We start from the raw sequence: 20,087 nt of genomic DNA, 5'->3' as shown, positions 1-20,087 counted from the left end.
GGTGGACGATCAAGATTGTGAAAATATAACAAAAATAAATCACCATCTCTGCTATTAACACTGCGTAATTACAGAATGAGTAGATACACTGACGTTTCGGGTCACGGGCCTTTATCAGAGCAGAGAGATGAGCTACACGATGCATACACACGGTTGACAATTAGGTGTATGTCGATACATAATGTATTTTAAATGAGTATTAAAAACATTCGAAATTTGATACACTTCACCCGCACTGACCGGCACTAACGAATTATGGTTCACTATATATTTTGTTCATATGCCAGCAATAAACACGAGTGCTAACGATGCTCACTGATGTCTGTGTGTGCGTGTACACACAATGCCCAAGCAAATCCCTTAATCGTCATAACCGAACGCACTCTGGATTATTTCTTTCTCTGCAACCAACCTGAATTATGCTGCAACCAAGACGGGAAAATAAGGCACGGACATCAACCCTTTAGTATCTCCAAAGGGTCGGTGGTGGGGGGAGGGGAAATAATTTTATTATTATTATTTAAAGATATATATTTTATATATTTTTTTGAATATTTAGTTTTTTTCAGGCCACTGTGCCCTGGCTGGGAGCATCAGAGTCAGAGCCCGAAGCCAGACGGTAGCTGAGCTCTGCGTAATGAGCGCCGGAGACCATTCCCACTTAAGCAGGCTGCCGCTTCTCACGACATCAAACTGATTTTGGAATTGCGTGTAACAAAAAAAAATGTGGGGCTCTCTATACTCGGTGTTTGTGCGTTTCGTTCAAAGATAATCTTCCACGGTTTTTTTTCTGGTCTTGGGGATCGGCACTACGCGCTACGAACCCGGCGAGCTGAGTTCGATTCCCGGTCTTGGGCCTCCCCTAGGTCGACTCAGCCTCAAATGAGTTACCTGGTGCGGTGTCGAAAAACATCGCCACTGGGGAGACGAAGGCGGCCGGGCGTGGTGCTGGCCACACAACCCCCTTTCGTGTGCCGTGGTGGCCTTCATAGGTGCTCGCTAACAGCACTTGCCCCAACAGTCTGCTAAGGCTACACGGGTAGCTCTGTCTGTCTCTGCCTGTGGGCTCTACACCTGTTGTCTCTCTGTCTGTCTGCTTTGTCTGCATGTCTGATTGGTTGTTTGCCTGTCGAGAGAGTTTGTTGAAACAACCAGGGCAGCTTCCATAGCTGTGGGTCATGTAACAATATTCACAAAGCAAATGCATTATGCATACGTACATGCTCGCATACACTTGCCAGACATAGATAAATCATAAATATACAAAGATTAAAAAAGACAAAGATCCCCCGTGTAGCCTTAACAGACGGTTGGGGCAAGTGCTGTTAGCGAGCACCTATGAAGGCCGGCACGGTACACGAGGGGGTGGGTGCCCAACACCACGCCCGACCACCTTTGTCTTCCCAGTGGCGATGTTTTTTTACACACCGCACCAGGCTACTAATTTGAGGCTGAGTCGACCCAAGAGAGGCCCAGGACTGGTTCAGATAATCATCATCGGTGTTGGCCGTGAGCGGGAATTGCACTCGGATCGCTGGGTTCGTAGCGCAGTGCGCTAACCGCTGCACCACTGTACATATGGTACACGCATATAAATGATTGCGTACACATATACATACGCACAAAATGCATATATTCATACTCTGCATACTTGTGAGTGGGCCTTAAGGCTTTGCCCATCACTATCCGGTGTCTTTCAACTTAAACAAATAATAAGAATGGGAAGCGAATTTCGATTGTTGAGAAAACGTCTTCACGTTGTGACGGTGATCATGTTGGGGTCGTGGGTGTTTTGACCTGGGTCAAAGGCCATATAGGTAATCAATAGCTCATCGTCGATGCCGTGGTTCCCAAGTTCCCGCTGCTGAGAATGAGCCAACACCAAACTGAATTCTAGATTTGAAGCTTTCAGTGACTGCAAGGATTCATATTCTTAGGTTTTTTCGGTAAAGTCACGTAGGTAAAAATGTTTATTAATAAAAGTAAAATAAAAATAAAATAAAAATCACGTTTCGGAGGCAACACAAGCTTCCGTCTTCAGGTGGAACCGTCACAGCACGATAGCTGTATCAAGTGACTTTACCGAAAAAACCTAAGAATACCAAACTGAATCCCAGATGAGCATCGCTCCATCTCCGCGATGGGGCCGTCCTATCGATTTGATTCCCCCCTTGACTGGCACATTTGATCGCACGCGTCTACTCGGCACGCGTCGACATAAAACTACATAGCGTGGAATACTTGTGACGTGGCTTTGCGTGGCTCCAATGACAGAGACTACGTTACATCACTTGTATAGCGAGTACATGGGTCATCACTGTGGGTTCCCACCGCATGATAATAATAGTTTCGATTTAAAGCTTTCGTGACTGCAGGGATTCATCTTCTTGGTTCTTTCGGTAAAGTCACGTAGAATGGAAATAATAAAATAATAAAAATAAAACATAAATTTTTATTTTTATTTTATTATTTAAAAATAAACCATAATTATGTTTTATTTTTATTATTTTCTTATTTCCATTCTACGTGACTTTACCGAAAGAACCAAGAAGATGAATTCCTGCATAATTATGTTTTATTTTTATTATTTTCTTAATTAAAAATAAAACATAATTATGTTTTATTCTTATTATTTTATTATTTCCATTCTACGTGACTTTACCGACAGAACCAAGAAGAAGAATAATAGTAATAATCACAGCCCTCATGACAGACCCCATTAGGGCTTAGGTGGAGCGTTATAAATCTACGAGCCACTGCGCGATTAGCGTAGCGCTAGCAGCTGCTCATGTTAACGCCATCTCGAGCGATTAAACAGTGCGGCCCGCCACGCGAGGGCTCATACCGCCCCCCCCCCCCCCCCCACGTCTCCTCTCAGATCTTCACTCTCAGGCTCCCGGGTTCCTTACCCTCACTTCCCTCCTTCCTAAAGAACCCCTGAGCTCCACAGCCTTCCTCCCCTCACTCTCAGCTCCTCACCCCCCCCTCTTCTATCTGAATCTCTCAGCTCTCTCTCTGACTCTCGCTTCGCTCTCAGCATCACTCCTCCCTCTCAATTCTCCATCCTCACACTTCGACCATTTCCTCTTTCTCCATACAACAATTCTTCGACCCGCATCCTCCCAGCTCCTCCTCGCTCGATCACTCTTTCCTCCCCGCCTCCCCCCTGATCTCTCCCAACCCACCCACCCTCACCCCCGCTCTCCTCCCCCCCCCATCATCATCATCCTCCTCCTCCCCATCACCATCATCCTCCTCCCCATCACCATCCTCCTCCTCCCCATCACCATTCTCCTGCTCCTCCCTATCACCATCCTCCTCCCCATCACCATTCTCGTCCTCCCCATCACCATCATCCTCCTCCCTATCACCATTCTCCTCTCCATCACCATCATCCACCCCCTCCCCATCACCATCCTCCTCCTCCCCATCACCATTCCTCCCCATCACCATTCTCCTCCCCATCACCATCCTCCTCCTCTCCCATCACCATTCTCCTCTTCCTCCCCATCACCATCATCCTCCTCCCCATCATCATCCTCCCCATCACCATCATCCTCCTCCCCATCACCATCATCCTCCTCCCCATCACCATCCTTCTCCCCATCACCATTCTCCTCTTCCTCCCCATCACCATCATCCTCCTCCCCATCACCATCCTCCTACTCCCCATCACCATCCCTCTGCTGCCGCTGCCTCTGAGAACTGGCAGATGCTCACGCGATCCCCGCACGAGGCGTCAGGGTTTCCCCACGCCGCACTCAAATTTACGCCACATTACCGCACATCTCGAAAATTAGCGTGCCGTCTAATGCAGCGTACGCATGTGTTCATGTCGTATGCGTATGTTTGACTAATTGGTATCATCATCATTATTATAGTCGCTATTATTGCAAAATGTACAGCCTTGTATTTCGTCTATCTACCGCCGCGCCGTGTCGGTCGTGACGGTTGTTATTGACCATACTTCTCCGTTATTGGTCAGTGTGTGTTGGTGAAAGAAGCGACTGATGCTAGCCGTGGCCGGTAATCGAACTCAGGTCACTAGGAGCGGTGTGCGCGCTACTGCGCCACCGCTCCCGCATATATTATTGTAATGATTATTGTTACTGCTGTTACGACTATCCACATATTCGCTTGTGGCAGTGTGCTCCAGAGGGATCCTATGCGGATTAATTATGGGATTCATAACCTCTGGCAAGCACCGATCAACATCCCCCAGCAGTATAATTGTTTATCAGCACGTGGGGTGTTCTTTGTGTCGCCGTGACTCGATACGTATACTCGTGTGTACGTGTGTACGAGTAACTTGCAGTGGAGTGGTGGTGCACTGGTTGGCTCACTGCGCGACGAACCCTGGAAACTTGAGTTCGATTCCTGGCCACGGCTAACGTCACAGTGATATCCGAGCCGGTCCTGAGTCAATCATCCGACTCAGCGACCCGCAATGACCAGCGTTGTCAAGGTTTTGTCTAACGACCGACACAGCATGAGTTGGCCTTCATCCAGCAGGGGATAGATGAAAGGATCAGCAATTAGCAAGATAATGATGATGATACCAATTAGGCAAACATAAGCAAACGTAATCTTTAAACACATATTTTGCTCCCAATTTTTTGGGGGGTGGGGGGGGGCGCTGGCCCAAAATTTTAAACACTTTTTTTATTTCAAATTATGTGTACGTGTGTGTGTTGTTGAACTTATTTCGCGCCAGAGGTTAGTCATCTGACCCATTTATAACATAATTATATTATTACAGTGTTTTACACGTAGTAGGCTTTCGCGACCAACATTAGCCACAATATAGTTTTTTTAGTTAGATCGCGTAAATATAAATGTGTCGTTAAACCCTCTATTTAAGACCAAAACAGGATGATTTCTCCAGAAATCTGGCTGTCGCCTGATGATGCTGGTTGTAATTACTGGCGAAACGTCGTACTCGAATGGTAAATGTTGCGGGTTTTACTCTCCAACACACAAGCGGTGTGCTGAACTAGTAACGGATTGCCACGTTTTGTTTACGTGACAAACCTTACTGGTTGGCTGTGTCGGGTGGTGGCAGGTTGAACGACAACATTTATGAAGCCTCTGTTATGGATATATCATTGCAGTTTACATAACTCAGTCGCTCACTCGTGAACATATTTACGCATTGCAGTGTGTACCATCCGGGCTCACTCGTCAAACACACACACGTATGTCTGTAGAACTTCTTTCGCACCGTACGTGCGGCGGAAGGACACAACACGTGTTGTACACGTGTCGAGAGAGGGGGGGGGCGTGGTACGCGGTTGCGTGCACAAAGTTTATTCTGCGTTATGAGCGGCAAGTAATATGAGTGGATCGTTGTTACAGGCAGTGCCGGATTATCCTCGTCGCAAAAGTAGCTACATATGCTACGGGCCCCGCACTTTCAAGGGCCCCGCGCTAAATGCGTTCAAGCTATCATTTCCGGTTCAGTGATTCTGCACTTGCTCTATTACTATAGTACCATACTGCCTTCAACTTTTATTAACGACTGGGTGTGTTTAAGGTTAGCGATTTGTCGTATTATCTGGCTAAATAGCAAATGAAAAAATCCAATTATTTTACTATGCAAGTAAAAGATTTTCGTTTTAATATGTAAGTTTTTTTTGTATTTAGGGCCTTTTTATAACATATGCTACATGCCCCGCACTAGCTGGTTACAGGGGGCAAGGAGGAGTGGTGGGTGGTGTATCTTGAAACACTCAGCAATGTGACCCCGGTAGTCACGGGGAAGCGTTGGGGAAGCACTACCCTAAAGCAACGCATCAACCAACAACGACAACGCATTTGGCAAGCAGACCGCTTCCCTGTGCACTCGCTTCTCCTGCCCCACGTGGAGCGTTGCGTGCTTTATCGCCCCGTGTGATATTGTGCGTCTAAACTAAGATGTTCCTCTTCTTGGTTCTTTCGGTAAAGTCACGTAGAAGGGAAATAATAAAGAATGAAATAATAAAATAAACATCATAATTTTATTATGTTTTATAATTACTTGAATATGTTTTATTTTTATCATTTTATTATTTCCTTCTACGTGACTTTACCGAAATAACCAAGAAGATGAATCCCTGCAGTCACGAAAGCGTTAAATCGAAATTTAAGATGTTCCTTTCCAGCAGACAGCCCTGATGGGACCCCGGGACCTCCCTTTTATGCCCCCCAGCGTGTCGTGGCTCCGCCCTCGGCCACGCCCCCTTCTGGAACTTCCCAGAAGACTCTGGGCCATACACCACGTGTCCCTTCTGTCACCTTGAGCCCACATCCTTACCCTGTCCTATCACGTGCCCTTGCCAGCCAATCGGGCTACTACGTCCTCAAATGCCCCCTACTTTGTCAGCCCCCAGAACCATGCTCCCCTAGAAACCTCTTCCATGAGATCGTGTACTCTGCTGGCAGAGGGCGACTACACACGCAACTCCTCTCTCTGTCGGTAGATGGCGCTAGGCGCCGTAGTGACCCATTATATGTCACTGCACATGCGTAGTGAGTCATTCGCAGACACTTTTTAGGAGGCAACAACCTTTATTCGACACTTTACGCAACACCGTTACACACGGGACTAAATACACCTATTCTCATTCGTGTTACGCATAGGACCGCAATACACATATTTCTCTTGCATACAGGATAACTATAATCGGTTCAGAGCAGCCAACGTGCCACCTGACCCACAATGTCGAAGACGTAGACGTAGCACTTGGGTTTCACTTCACCTGCAGACAGCCCGGATCTGTGATCGGGGCTTCCCTTTTATCTCTCTCGGCGCGGCCTGGCTCCACCCTCGGCTACGCCCGACGTCCAGAATATTCCTGACGGTTCCAGGTGCAGGAGGAAGTTGGCTGAATACCACTCTGGGACTCCCTCGTGAGCGAAGCAATGTGCACGGCTTGCAGACCTTTTTTTCAAACCCTTTTCACTGAGAAACGAGGACAAATAATGTACCACGCAGTAACTCACGCCGCCATGCCGTTTGTACTAACATTTCCCCGGAAACGATTACCAATCACTTACTGGCAATCAGTATGCGAGTGTGCGTTCATATGTATGTGTACAGATGACCAAGATCCCCGTATAGCCTTGAACGGACTGTTAGGGAAAGTGCTGATAGCGAGTAGCACCTTTTAGAGCTGTGCACGGTACACGAGGGGGTCGGTTGCCAGCAACCACGCCCGATCCGCCTTTGTCTCCCCCAGTGGCGATCTTTACGCACAGCACCAGGTACTCATTTGCGGCGGAGTCGACCTAGGGAAGGCACAGGACCAGTTCAGATAATCGCGGCTGGTATTTGGTTGCTAACCGCTGCACCGCCGCTCAGCCGGTGATGCCCCTTCGCCTGCTCGCCACTGACCCTTGTGGAGGTCTTCGTCCAGCAGCGGAGAGCTGACAATGAGACCAGACGTGCGTGTGGCTTGTTGTGCTTCGCGCACACCTCCGATTAGCACGGTTGGCTACGTACGGTGCGAAAGAAGTTCAACCCCTACGCATGCGACTGCCACAATGACAACGCGGACAGGGGCAGCTGATGCTCGCCGCTGCTGCGTTCACGCGATATTCGCCGTTCACCGGGTCAAGAAGGAGGCGCCCTAATTGTGTGCGAAACCTCAATTATCGGGATTTTCCAGACGGTTGAACGCGCGCGTGGACGTGAGTGGAATACTGCGGCGTGCGCGTGCTGACCTGTATCCACGTGTTAATGCGAGCGCTGGAGTGTCGCGAGTAGAGTGGTTTGATTTGCCGTTGTGTTGACCTTTCCTTAAAACGCCTGGCCACGATTACCAATCCTCCCTTTAAGCCTGCTTACTTTACTACGCCTCCCTTCGTACTCATTGACATGTAAATGTTTTCCCTACCCCCTCCCTCTCTCTCTGCCTCCGCCCCCCTCTGTCTATTTAAGGGCACCCCACAGAGACGATCACCCCTCTCTGTACCTGGGTTGCTCTCTCTATGTATCTTGGTGATATCTGTCTGGTTATATGTCTGTCTATAGTTTTCTGGTTAGATTCTATGTCGCTATTTCATTATACCTGATGATGATTGCTTGTGTTGCAATCGAAACGTCGTATGCTATTATTTAATTTATTATTTTATCTTTATACATGACTTTACCGAAAAAACCAAAGAATAATTCCTGCAGTCACGAAAGCTCCAAAATTAAGATTGATTACCAATCCGTTTACTTGGGGGTCTGCTGATTGCTAAACGCGTCGCGAGTGACGTGAAGAGCGGATGATTGGAATTGAGAGCAGTGTGTGTGGCAGACTGTGAAGGGAGGCATAGCGTTGTTTGCGAGCACCTATTAAGGCCAAAATTGATCCTTATGGCGGTACCCCGTGGTACCGAATAATCCAAAATTCCCGAAGCAATTAAATATTTTTTTCAGAAGTGTACTTCACTCTGCGACTGGGATACCAATCAATCCGATATCGGTGCCACACTCCGCGATGTCGAAACGCAGCGAGGACGATTGCGCCCGAAACCCTGAACGCTCGCGGTACGCACCGTAGTGGTGGTGCATCGTGTACAGCTCGAATCGAGATGAGTCGATTGCCGCATCGCCGACCATCAACAGACGAAAAATGACTGCGTCACGGACATTGTGCGAGAGCCATGGGTACGATGGCTCCCCGGGGTACCGCCATGAGGTTCGTTTATCGGCGCACGAGGGCGTCCAGCTCCACGCACGACCGCCTTTGTCTCCCTGATGATTACGCCTCCGATTAGCAGCGTTAGCTGAGCACGGTGTGAAAGAAGTTCGGCGAGCGTACGTACATACACGCCACACCACGTGGTACTCGTTTTAAGGCTGAGTCGACGACTTAGACAGGGGAGGCTCAGGGACCAGTTCAGATTCGTCACCGATGTTAGTCGTGATCGGGAATCGAACTCGGTTCGCCCGGGTTCGGAGTGCGTTGCGCGATAACCGCGATGCTACCACTCCGGCAACAGAGGTTTTTGGGTCAGATCGCGCGAATATAAATGCGTCGTTAAACCCGCCAACACCCGGCACGGCCAATTAGCAAGCTTTGTCACGCAAGGAAAATGTGCCGATTCGTTACTGGCACAGCAACGCCGGCAAGTGACCACTCCCGTCATCACGTATGGCACAAACCGGTATACACATCTCGGGAGAGGGTCCTTGCCAAGGGGCCGTCCATAAATGACGTCACGCACCTATGGGGGGAGGGGTCAGACATTTGTGACGATGTGTGACGAAGGGGGGGGGGGGGGTTGAGAAATGTGACGTCACATCAAAATGCGCAACTTTAAATAAATATAGAATTGGGGGGGGGGTCAGACATTTGTGACGATGTGTGACGAGAGGGGGGGGGGGGGGTGAGAAATGTGACGTCACATGAAAATGCGCAACTTTAAATAAATATAGAATTGTTATAACAACACTCCTACAACATCAGAGTGCAGCGCCACATTAAATACACACTACGATGATAATAGTTTAAAGCGATTTGAAGCATGTTTTTTTTCAAAAGGGAAATATGGGTTTGGGGGGGGGGGGCAGAGCTTTTTGACGTCATATTTGAGGGGGGGTCTGACTTTTTGTGACGATGGGGGGGGGGGGGTCAAAAATCGTCCAAAATCGCGTGCGTCATTTATGGACGGCCCCCAATGACATTTGGTCGTTCACCAGCATTGGTTAAAGCGAGCCCCGGCTCTGCTGATGAGACGTTGAATGTTGAAGCTGGGGATCTCAGAAGGGTTTTGTTGTTGTTGTTGTTGCGTTGTGCCAATAATGCTGCTGCTGCAACAATGCACTCCATTGAGGCACTAGTGGCTGATAGAATGTGTTAAACATACGTGCGTTTTATGTGCAGGATATATATAATTATAAGGAGATGTATAGTAACATTTTAAGCAAAGCTCCCCCTCTCGTTTTACGGCGGTGGCGATAACTGGAGTTTGTTCGAAAACTGTGATAAACGCACACACACACACACAATTGTCCAAACATTTCCCCGAGAAAAATAAATTCTAAAACGAACTCGAAATAATTCACGTGTCTCTCACAGCGCAATACAAAATGAAGATGTGGGATGACATCAGAATGTGTATATTTATTTATAGATTCGGGCACCGTTATAACAATTTACTCAGAATATGTACAACCTCGCAGTAGATTTACAAACAGCATACGCGTCATTTCCCAAACAAAGAGTCCAATAAATTTATCAGAGCAAGCGACAAAAAATCCTCGTCTTTTTTTGTGTCTTTCTTCCCTCCACCACCCTAGTTTATGTTAATACAATTATATTAATAACATTAATTAAAAAAACACACACACACAAATAAAAAGCTAAAAAGAGAGAGAGAAAAAAACGAGAAATAAATGATGACTAAAAACAAGATGCTTTGGAAAAATACAATCCTCCCAACAACGGTTTGCTCTCTCCCATCATGTTTCTGAGGTAAATATGTAAAAAAACAAAAAAAGATGCATCTTTTATCTTTTTTTTTCTTTCCCAGAGTTTAAATATTGTCCATCCCCTTCGCATGCACGGGTATGTACATCACGTACACATAACTTAACACGTGTCGCTATGTACACACGGAGCGGAGTGACCTGATTATAAGACGCACCCACCCCCCCCTCTGTATATTTAAAAGCAAAAAGTTGTCGGTGCGTCTTATAATCGAGTGTGTGTGTGTGTTTGGGGGGGGGGGGGGAGCGGTGGCGCAGCGGTTAGCACGCTGTGCTACAAACCACGCCGACTCGAGTTCCACTCACGGGCAACGCCACTGACGGATTATCCGAACCGTTCATGGGCCTCCCCTAGGTCGACTCAGCCTCGCATGAGTACCTGCTGCGGTGTGTAAAACATCGTCACTAGGGAGACAAAGGCGGCCGGGCGTGGTGCTAGCCACCCACCCTCTCGCGTGCCTTGCCGGCCTTCATAGGTGCTCGCTAACAGCACTTGCCCCAACAGTCTGTTCAGGCTATACGAGGGGGGTCTTTGTCTTTGTATATGTATGTTGGACTTCTTTTGCACCCTACCATGTCTGTGTGTGTGAGATCAGATTTGTAGAACCGTATTGACAACGGGGCACACCTTTCGCACTTTACTTTCGTCTAACTTTGCGGAGCGTCTCATTATCCGTAGAAAACGATGCGTAAGGGAGTGGTGGCGCAGTGGTTAGCGCACTCACATCTTAAAATTGGGTCATGTTATTGCGGTGTAGTTCACGTCATGAAATGAGGTGGGGAGACAAAGGCAGCCGTGCGTGGGGGTTGGACACATCACCCACCCCCCCCTTTGTGAGCCATTCCAACGTCAATAGGCGCTCGCTAACAGCACTTGCCCCAACAGTCTTACGTAGGCTACGCGGGGGATCTTTGTCTTTGTGTGTGTGTATATATATATACAGCATACGTGTGTTCTGTATATACATACAACCACAAAACTAAATATCTTACACAACGGGGGGCATAATCGATTAAATAATCGATTAAAACCGGATGATCCGGATTATAAGACGCACACTTTTTTCTGTACTGCGCCGTATAATCCGGTGGCTGCGCGCGAGTGTGTGGGTGTCATTACATTTGTATAACTTTATTGACACACGGATTTTTTTTTTTTTGGATCATCTTTACTTTCCCAAACAAGTACATATATTTTATTTTAACATTGTAGTGAAGGGAGCGGTTCTGGAAGCGACCAAGGTTGGTAACAACCTCAATACCAATGCATTGCAACATTTTATATATATACAGTATACTGCATGAGCGATCGAAATTCACAGAATTGTTACACAGAGTGAGTCCGATGCGTTATCAATAATCGATGTCAGGGGTTGTTACGGCCACGATCGATACTGACTTGGGAGCCGGGCCCTCATCCAGCAGTGGACTGACAGAGTGCCACTCGCCTTCCAATGATATAAATTATGCAATTTGTCCACGAACAGCTGCGATCGTTTTGTGATTGAACGGATTAGATTGGCGAGCATGGGGGGCGAGTTGTACCGTGGGGGTTTCGGTGTTGTGACGCTCAGCACAAAGGTGGTGATGGTTATGACGACGACGACGGTGATCATAGCGTTGATGATTCCAATAAAACAAGTAAAATAAAATAAACATATTTGGTCACTTTCCACGACCGCCTCTAACTTTCTTAATCGGCCACTCTCTATCCGAGTGTCTCCTCTCTCTCTCTCTCCATCGACAAGACGCAAGCGTTTTCTTCCTCGTGAGATTGTCCTTCTGTTCTCAACGACGTCCCAGTCTTTGATGATGACGACGTTGTCGTCGTTGTCGTCGTAATCGTTTCTTGAAACTCGTCCCTTGTCGTCTTCTTCATCATCCAAAGGGCCGCAAGATCCGCCGTCCGCCTTTTGTCTTCCGCTGGCACGTCGAGCGATTGTGGATTTCGAAGCAAGTCGCAATGTGATTACAATGTCCAGTGTACGCACGCACGCACGCGCGCACGCGAAGATTTCAAAATTTCCTTCTCGCAAGTCACCATTTACAAATGCGCCGTGTTACGTCAACATCAACAACAGCATCAAGCACGAGTCGTTTAGCGCCACCGTAATGAGCGTCAGTAAAAAATAACTTTAAAACAATTCCAGTTGCTTTTCTTGTTTTAAGCGCCAAAAAAAAAAGTCCAGATTAATTCTTGGTCACCCACGCTTTGTTTTGTTTTTAATCTGTCTGCACTCACGGCGTAAACTCTCGACCCGTGGTCATTACCAAATCGATCCCTTGCGTTGCTCAGTGACGCGGCCACGTGTCTTGGCATGGGCCCTGGTATGTATGTTTGTTGAACTTCTTTCGCACCGTACATGACCAACCGTGTTAATCGGAGGTGCGGGCGCATGCAAATGAAGCCCTCTGTCCAAATCAATTCTCCCCCAACCTCCCCCCCCCCTCCCCTCTCCCGTCCTCCCCCCTCTTCATAGCCCAGCAGTCGTGGGTCCCTGTGCAGTTGCACCGCCTGCACACTCAATACCTACGCCACTGCCACAGCTGGCTACTACTGCTGCAGCTGCTGCTACTGCTGATAGAATTATCATTACAATGAACCCGAAGTTCGTCGCCGCAATGGCGAGGAGGAGTAGGAGAAGGAGGAGATCACTTTCCCCGGTGATGTTTATCTTCTTTATCGGACATCTTCCCACCCACGCTCGATCTGGACGAGTCTGTCCCTGAGCCTTGCTGCTGCTGCTGGGAGCCGCTCAGGTAGAGTTTGTCCGTGGCTTTGAGCGCCTCCGTGAGGTAGTTCTGGAAGGAGGTGAGCGCTGCCAGGATGGCCGGGCTGCCGAAGCCGTGAGTGAGGAGGCTGAAATGCGTCAGGGCCGCCTGGATGCCGGGTTCCAGCACGGCGGGCGGTCTCGCGTTGCCCAGCGGGGAGCGGTCCTGGGTCAGCAGATCGGCGAACTCCTTGCAGACTTGTCTGCGGCGCACACACAAGGACGCACACACGGACCGCACGGAGGTTGCATTACTTGAAAACGCGATGCTTCAAAACTGCTTTTTGTGTTCACATTTATTGCCCTTTGGTCGCACCTCCGATTAGCGCGGTTGGCTGCGTACGGTGCAAAAGAAGTTCAATGTACATATATAGAGGCACACAGATTCGCATAGATCCACGGACTCACACAGTGACCCACAGACTCACATAGAGACCCATAGACTCATCAAGATCTATACTCACATAGAGACCCATAGACTCACATAGAGACCCATAGACTCATCAAGACCTATACTCACGTAGAGACCCACAGACTGGGATAGTTTGAAAACTCTAGATTGAAAACGAATTTCTTTAGAACTGCTTTTTGTAATTAGTTTGTTGTCCTTCCCCCGCACCTGCGATTAGCACGGTTGGATATGTACGGTGCGAAAGAAGTTTAACATATTCAGCTTTTTATTTCATTTAATTCGTCAGTACCTTCCACAGTTAATTGCATTCTGGATGGTGGCTTGCTTATATAAAGTAGTTTTGGATTTCCATAATGAATGTGGTTAAAGATCTGTATTCTTAGCCAGGTAAAATAGCATTTAAGACGAGGAATAAAAAAAATATTTTTAAAGAGCGTTTTGGGTTTGAATTAGTCCATTAAAAAAACACACACACAACAGAAGCACGGTCATTGTTAACAAAACACCAGTAGAGATCATACAATTATGTGTCCTTGTAAAACCTCACCCTCTTGCCGGCAACTGGTAGGTTTTTTTTTTCTTAACAAATTAATGTTTCGTGTTCTCCGAACACCAACAAAAAAACAGAACGGGCGAGGAGGTTTCCGCGAGCTCGCGTGCGCGCGTTGGATTCGAGCCGCCCTTGTTGACACAACCACGTGGTGAATTCGCATCACCGTCGTATCAACACTCGGGCCCCGTGAGCAAACCCACAAATTAAACCGTCGCTCCCGTTTCGGACAAAACAAAAAAGACGAAGCCTACGAAGGTCTGGGAATCGCCCAGGGCCGCGCCAAATCTCGTCGGGATCTCCAAAGCCAAGCAGGATTTTTCTTAGCCTGGTTACTAAACCTGGACGGTTGAACGTCCGTGGGCTTACCCGGGCTACACCAATGCAATCTGGACGTCTACAATCTATACTGCTTTTGTTTTAATTTGAGGGGTGCCACGGTGGTGTGATGTTATCTTGCTCGCCTGGTATGCAGGGGGTCAGGGGGTTCGATCCCGACCCTGACGCCTGCTGTATACGTGGAGTTTGCGTGTACACCCTGGGATCCAGTGGATTTTTTCTCCGGGCCCTCCGGTTTTTCCCTCCGCATTTACAAACATGCATCTGCATTATCTAGAATATTTTGCTGCTTGGAATTTACACGTGGTGAAATTTCCACGTGATGAACTTTCCACGTGATGATAAGCCACTTTCGTTGACCTATCATATGTGGCCAGGTCGCTTCTAACCATGGTAGCAGTAGCCGTAGCGATAGAAGAGCAACAAGGGGGTGGCTGGCAACCGGCGGGTGAACGAGCGAGTGGCCGGAGTGAATCGGTGAGCGCTGGTTCACCAACCACCCTGAATCAGGTAGAGCGAGGTATGGTGGGGGCAGGGGGCATGGGATAGTCCACCACAGAATGGAAGGCCAGCGGCGAAAATAAACGGAGAGACTGAGTGGGGGATTTCAGTCCGTTTCATAGATCCGCCTGTTGTGTCCGACTCACAGCGGTGGTGAACACCAGCGGTGTTCTTCATTGCCACCAGTGACCCTGCAGGCCCCTGGGTGGCCTTGAGTGTGGCCCCTGACGTGTGATGTCTTATCGGCGAAATTGCCACCTATCCCTCCGCCATCTGCCTCCCTCCCCCTCTGGGTGGGTGAGGTGAGGTTGCTTCTGGTTAAAAAATTAATTTTAAAAACGCTTTGAAAAAAAGGTAAAAAATTAGCGAAAAACGCTTGCGCGCCCTCGTTACACAACGTGCGCGCACGTAACATAGCGGCGACGAGCTCCCGACGCTACGCAGCCAACTCACTTGGTGGCCAGCAGCATGTTCTTGCGCGTGTGCATGTCGGAGGGGTCGGCGTGCTGGCGCGTCAGGTAGTCGGCCACCGCCTTGCAGGGAAACTCCGTCTCGCTCACGTAGCCAAAGTCGCGCGCCAGGTGGATGGCCTCGCCTGGGACACGCAGCGCGGTTAGTTAGTTAGCGCGCCTCGAGTTAGTGTCGCACTAACCGGTGCCCAACTATCTTCTTGGTTCTTTCGGTAAAGTCACGTAGAAGGGAAGCAATAAAATAATAAAAATAAAACGTAATAAATAATTCTCACGACGTTTCGGCCACAACGCAAGCAGCCGTTGTGGCCTGAAACGTCGTGATAATTATTGTATTATGTTTTATTTGTATTATTTTATTACTTCCCTTCTACGTGACTTTACCGAAAGAACCAAGAAGATGAATCCCTGCAAGTCACGAAAGCTTTAAATAGGTGCCCAACTAGTTAGTGCCCTCTCTAATTAGTGCCTTGCTCGTTAGCGGCCCGCTAGTTAGTGCCCTACTAGTTAGTGTACCACTAGTTAGTTCAATTAAATTAATCAAAAGCCATCAGCTCCCTATCGCCACGTAAACATTAAATTATGCTCTCGTTTATGTCGGCCTCTTGGCCTAATAACATCATGTTCACGGGGGCCGCATTTGATTAAGCGAATAAACCGGACTCGTTCAGACCTTCTTGGGTCTCATCAGCAGTGTCGGGCACGCTAAACAAATGCCGAGTGCGAACATGCCAGGCCGGGCTGTACAGCCTTTGAAATTTTACAAAATTACGTGAGCAGCTTTTGTTTAGCATGGGCTAAGCATCTCGTTGTCAACGTAACACGTGACGTCGAACAGCACCAGTCGAGAGTGGTACCGATTTAGAGACAACCCCGGTGGTTGGTTGGCCAACACCGACCGCCCTTTATCTCCCCCAGTGATGATGATGATGATGATTACACACAGCGTCAGGTACACTCAAATTCAGGCCCCGGGGACCTGCTCACGTGTAGGTCGGAAAATGTTGATCGTGACCGGGAATCGAATTCGCAAGCATTGCCCTTGTTCTGGTCGTCCATTTGGCATGCTCTGATCTGACGCTGGTGGTGAGACAGGGCGACGGAAACGGCTGTCTCTGGTGTAGGCCAATCAGTCTCAAAGACAATGCGTATATCATCAGAGTATGTTCGTCTGCACGCTCACCGCAGGTACGGGTGGTTAATGCAGACTTGATGCCTTGAAAAACTTCTCTGTTTGGTGCTTGAACTATCTTAACACCTCCCGTTTTATTTCCAGAAAAGATTTTTAAAAAAACTATTCTCACTTTTCACAATTTTTTTGACATCGAGACGCCGGGTTCGTAGTAAGCGCAGTGCGATGACCGCTGTGACGTCATCCATCGCCGCCACCGCTCGCTCACCTTCCACTAGTGAGGTGAGCAGGGTCACGTTGGCAGTCTTGCGTCTGCCCGCCGGGAGGTTGAGCCCGATCTTGTCCAGTTTCTCCCTCAACTGAGCGGCCTCCGTTTTTTGATTTCGCTCTGCGAGGAGGACGGGAAGGGGGTTAGCCGAGACCGACCGGAGCGGTGGTGCCAAACAACGCAAACCGTAATCTTTGGGTCGTTCCGTAAAGTCACGTAGATAAGTTCATTTTTTTTTTTAATAACTGTTACAAAAATAACTGTCATTTTTTCGTCATTTTCTTTGAACCTATCTACGTGACTTTACCGAAAGACCCAAAGAACATGAATTCCTGCAGTCACGAAAAGCTTTAAGTCAAGATTTAACGCACACCGTGCCAACGCCGGTGGGTTGGCGCGGCGGGGTAGCGTGCACACGCGTCGTATCTGCCAGCCGTCTCAGTCCGTCAACCCCGTAGCACCGGGGGGTATGTTCCCGTGACCTCTTCCCGGCGACCTTTCGACACTTTACGTGGCCTCAACGGTGCACCGAGCATGGCGCAAGTGCCGTGGTGACGTCGCAGCCACGTGGCGACGGATAGCAGTGGCTGCTGTTGTTGGTGTCGTCCGTCGCGTCCTGCGCTTACGAAACGCGTCACCCAGTCCAATTCCCGGCCCCGGCTGCTAACATCACATTGAATTACGCGATGGCTTTTGGCAGATCGCTTTACAACCAGGTCACTCTTGCGAACTATCCTTGATTGTATGTACTGTGTGTTGAACTTCTTTCGAAGGTGAGGACACATTTAACGACGCAAACATTTAGTCACGTCACGAGATGGCATCGTCCAAATTGCAAGTTCATAATGTTTGCCCAGTTCTCGAGTGTTTAAACATCAGGAACTTGAAACTGTAAGCACACCCACGCAGTAACATAACATTTGGCAGTACCCACATCAACGCAGTCGATACATATAAACCAACAAAAGACAAAGAACCCCCACATAGCCTTAACATACTGTCGGGGCAAGTGCTGTTAGCGAGCGCCTATGAAGGCCTGCTCTGTGCACGAGGGGGTGGGTGGCCAATACCACGCCTGGCCGTCTTTGTCTACCTAGTGGCAACATTTACACACCGCATCAGGTGCCCATTTCAGGCTGAGTACACCTCGTGGAGGCCCAGGACTGATTCAGATAATCGCCACTGGCGTAGGCAATGAGCGGGAATCGAACCCGGGCCGCCGACTTCGTAGCGCAGCGCGCTAACCGCTACACCACCGCTCCCCACACACACACACACATATCCACCCATGCACGAAAGACACACAAACACACACACACAGAACACATACACACATAAGCGGAGCATGGCCAATCGCGTGAAGCGGGGGGGCTAATGCCTACGCGGGTGAGAACATATTCTGCCCCTCCTAGCTAATGAACATGTGGCAGCGTACACGAGTGGGCTGCGGCCAAATGAGCGGAGTGGATCGTGGCCAGTCGCGACGACGAGGAGCCAATGCAGTGAGCGAGTGCCAATTGCAATGTGCCACTTCGTCTTCCATATGGCTGATGATCCAGACGCAAGAGCGACGACTACAGTTTCACGTGCAGCCAGATAACCCCGATGTCTTTTTAGTATTTGGGGATCGGGGCTTTGCGTCGTTCCACGTTGTACAGTCTTTTGTGGATGACCACAGTCGCACACGGCTGGAGAGTTTTTACATTTTCCGTTTGTGCATCAGATGTCCGCCTCTGTCAAGGTTTGTGCAGTGGATGCGGTTTGGGTTAGACCGTGAGCTTCAGGCGGAAGATCAAACCCCAGGGGGTCTCCTGCGTCGGGTCTTCCGTGTGCCACCGTGACGAGCGAGCGTGTAGCCGTGAACACAGTGGGCTCTGTCGACTCGTGTGGGGGAAGCAATGCGTGATGGGTAGTGCCGGCACGCAAGCCTCTCTGTCTCAATCTGCTCAAGCCTCCCGCAGACCACGTGACTTCGGTGTTGCCACCACCCCCCGCTCTGAACCACTCCCCTCTCCCCACCCACTGTGAAAACAGACGCTTGCTCTCCACAAAGCTCACTCCTCGTTCACTCCCTTCTTCTCTAGTCTCTCTCTTCCCTTCTCCCGTTCCCTCATCATCACCCTCGTCGTACATCTCCAACACCTTGGTCCAGCCATTCCTTCTCCCCCCCCCCCCCCCCCCCCCCACATATTCCATCCTCCTTCTCCATTCCTGGTGTTCGTCTTCGAGCCGTGCCCTCCGCCTCCTCGTCGTCCATGCCGGGGACTTCCGCACGCGGCACCCCTTCCCTCTCCCGCTCCTCGGTACGTGGACGTCGACTAGCATGCAGCCAACCGTGCTGGTCTCTCACCATCTTCCCACGCATTACATCCTTGGCTCTCCCTGCCCCCGTCCGCGCCCCGTGCCCCTCGCGGTGTGTGCCACGTGTAACGGAGTTCCTCTCCGCGACCAACTCACCGGCGCAGAACGCCGCCCAGCAGAGACGCATTGAGGCACTCGGGCGGAGAGAGGCGCCTCTGCACCTCGCCCACGGTCACCTTGTACTTTGACGTGGAGCTCAGCAGAGATAATCTCCCCGGCACGGAGCAGAAGACTTCTCCCGGGTTGCCCACGCTGCCCACCAGGCTCCCCTTGCCCATCATCTCGCCCGCTCCACCCCCGTGCATGCCCGACTTGGACGAGCCGATGACGACTGATGGATATAACAAAAAAAATTACGGAAGGAAGACAGAAAATTCACGCATGCTCGAAATGAATCGCTTTATACACGTGGATAAATATTCGCGTACATTTTTTTTTCGTATGAATGCTCGAAAAACCGGCTGTGAAACGTGCATCAAGATTGTGGACTTGAGCGAAGACGTTCAAAGGAGTGTACAGAATGGAAAGCGGCGGGTACGAAAGATCAAGGGGGCAAAACCCAATCGTGGGCGAGATGCACGCTTGCAATTACACGGGGGGACTGACAGCGAGACGATCGCGTGCGATGGAGAGCCACGCTCGGGGTTAGAGGAGTCTTGTTGAGAGGCAAGCAAGAAGTGAATCAGCTTGGGCTGGACCGGTCGCTCGATGGGACGGTGACGGCCGATGGTCGAGACTAACGGCAGAGCGGCAGCCAAAGCATGGAACTCGTCCGAGAGAGAACGCGCACCGTGGAGATACAGCGACAGAATCAGCTCTGCGTG

At 49.4% G+C, this 20,087-nt stretch overlaps 1 protein-coding gene across 1 annotated transcript in view; it reads right to left on the bottom strand.

Moving 5' to 3' along the window:
* Window positions 1-10,074: 10,074 nt before the first annotated feature.
* LOC133353210 (transcription factor AP-2-beta-like) overlaps window positions 10,075-20,087 on the bottom strand; it is a 78,706-nt gene continuing 68,693 nt past the window's right edge. Inside the window, 5 exon segments of the mRNA XM_061569278.1 lie at window positions 10,075-13,433; window positions 15,486-15,627; window positions 16,903-16,993; window positions 16,995-17,022; window positions 19,360-19,594. Coding sequence (XP_061425262.1) covers window positions 13,112-13,433; window positions 15,486-15,627; window positions 16,903-16,993; window positions 16,995-17,022; window positions 19,360-19,594 — 818 coding nt within the window. The 3' untranslated portion in view covers window positions 10,075-13,111.

The sequence above is a fragment of the Lethenteron reissneri genome, chromosome 43 (genome assembly GCF_015708825.2).
Source record: "Lethenteron reissneri isolate LAM-NWPU_2019-01 chromosome 43, ASM1570882v1, whole genome shotgun sequence".
Lineage (NCBI taxonomy): Eukaryota > Metazoa > Chordata > Hyperoartia > Petromyzontiformes > Petromyzontidae > Lethenteron > Lethenteron reissneri.
This window is presented reverse-complemented; position numbering and strand designations above follow the sequence as displayed.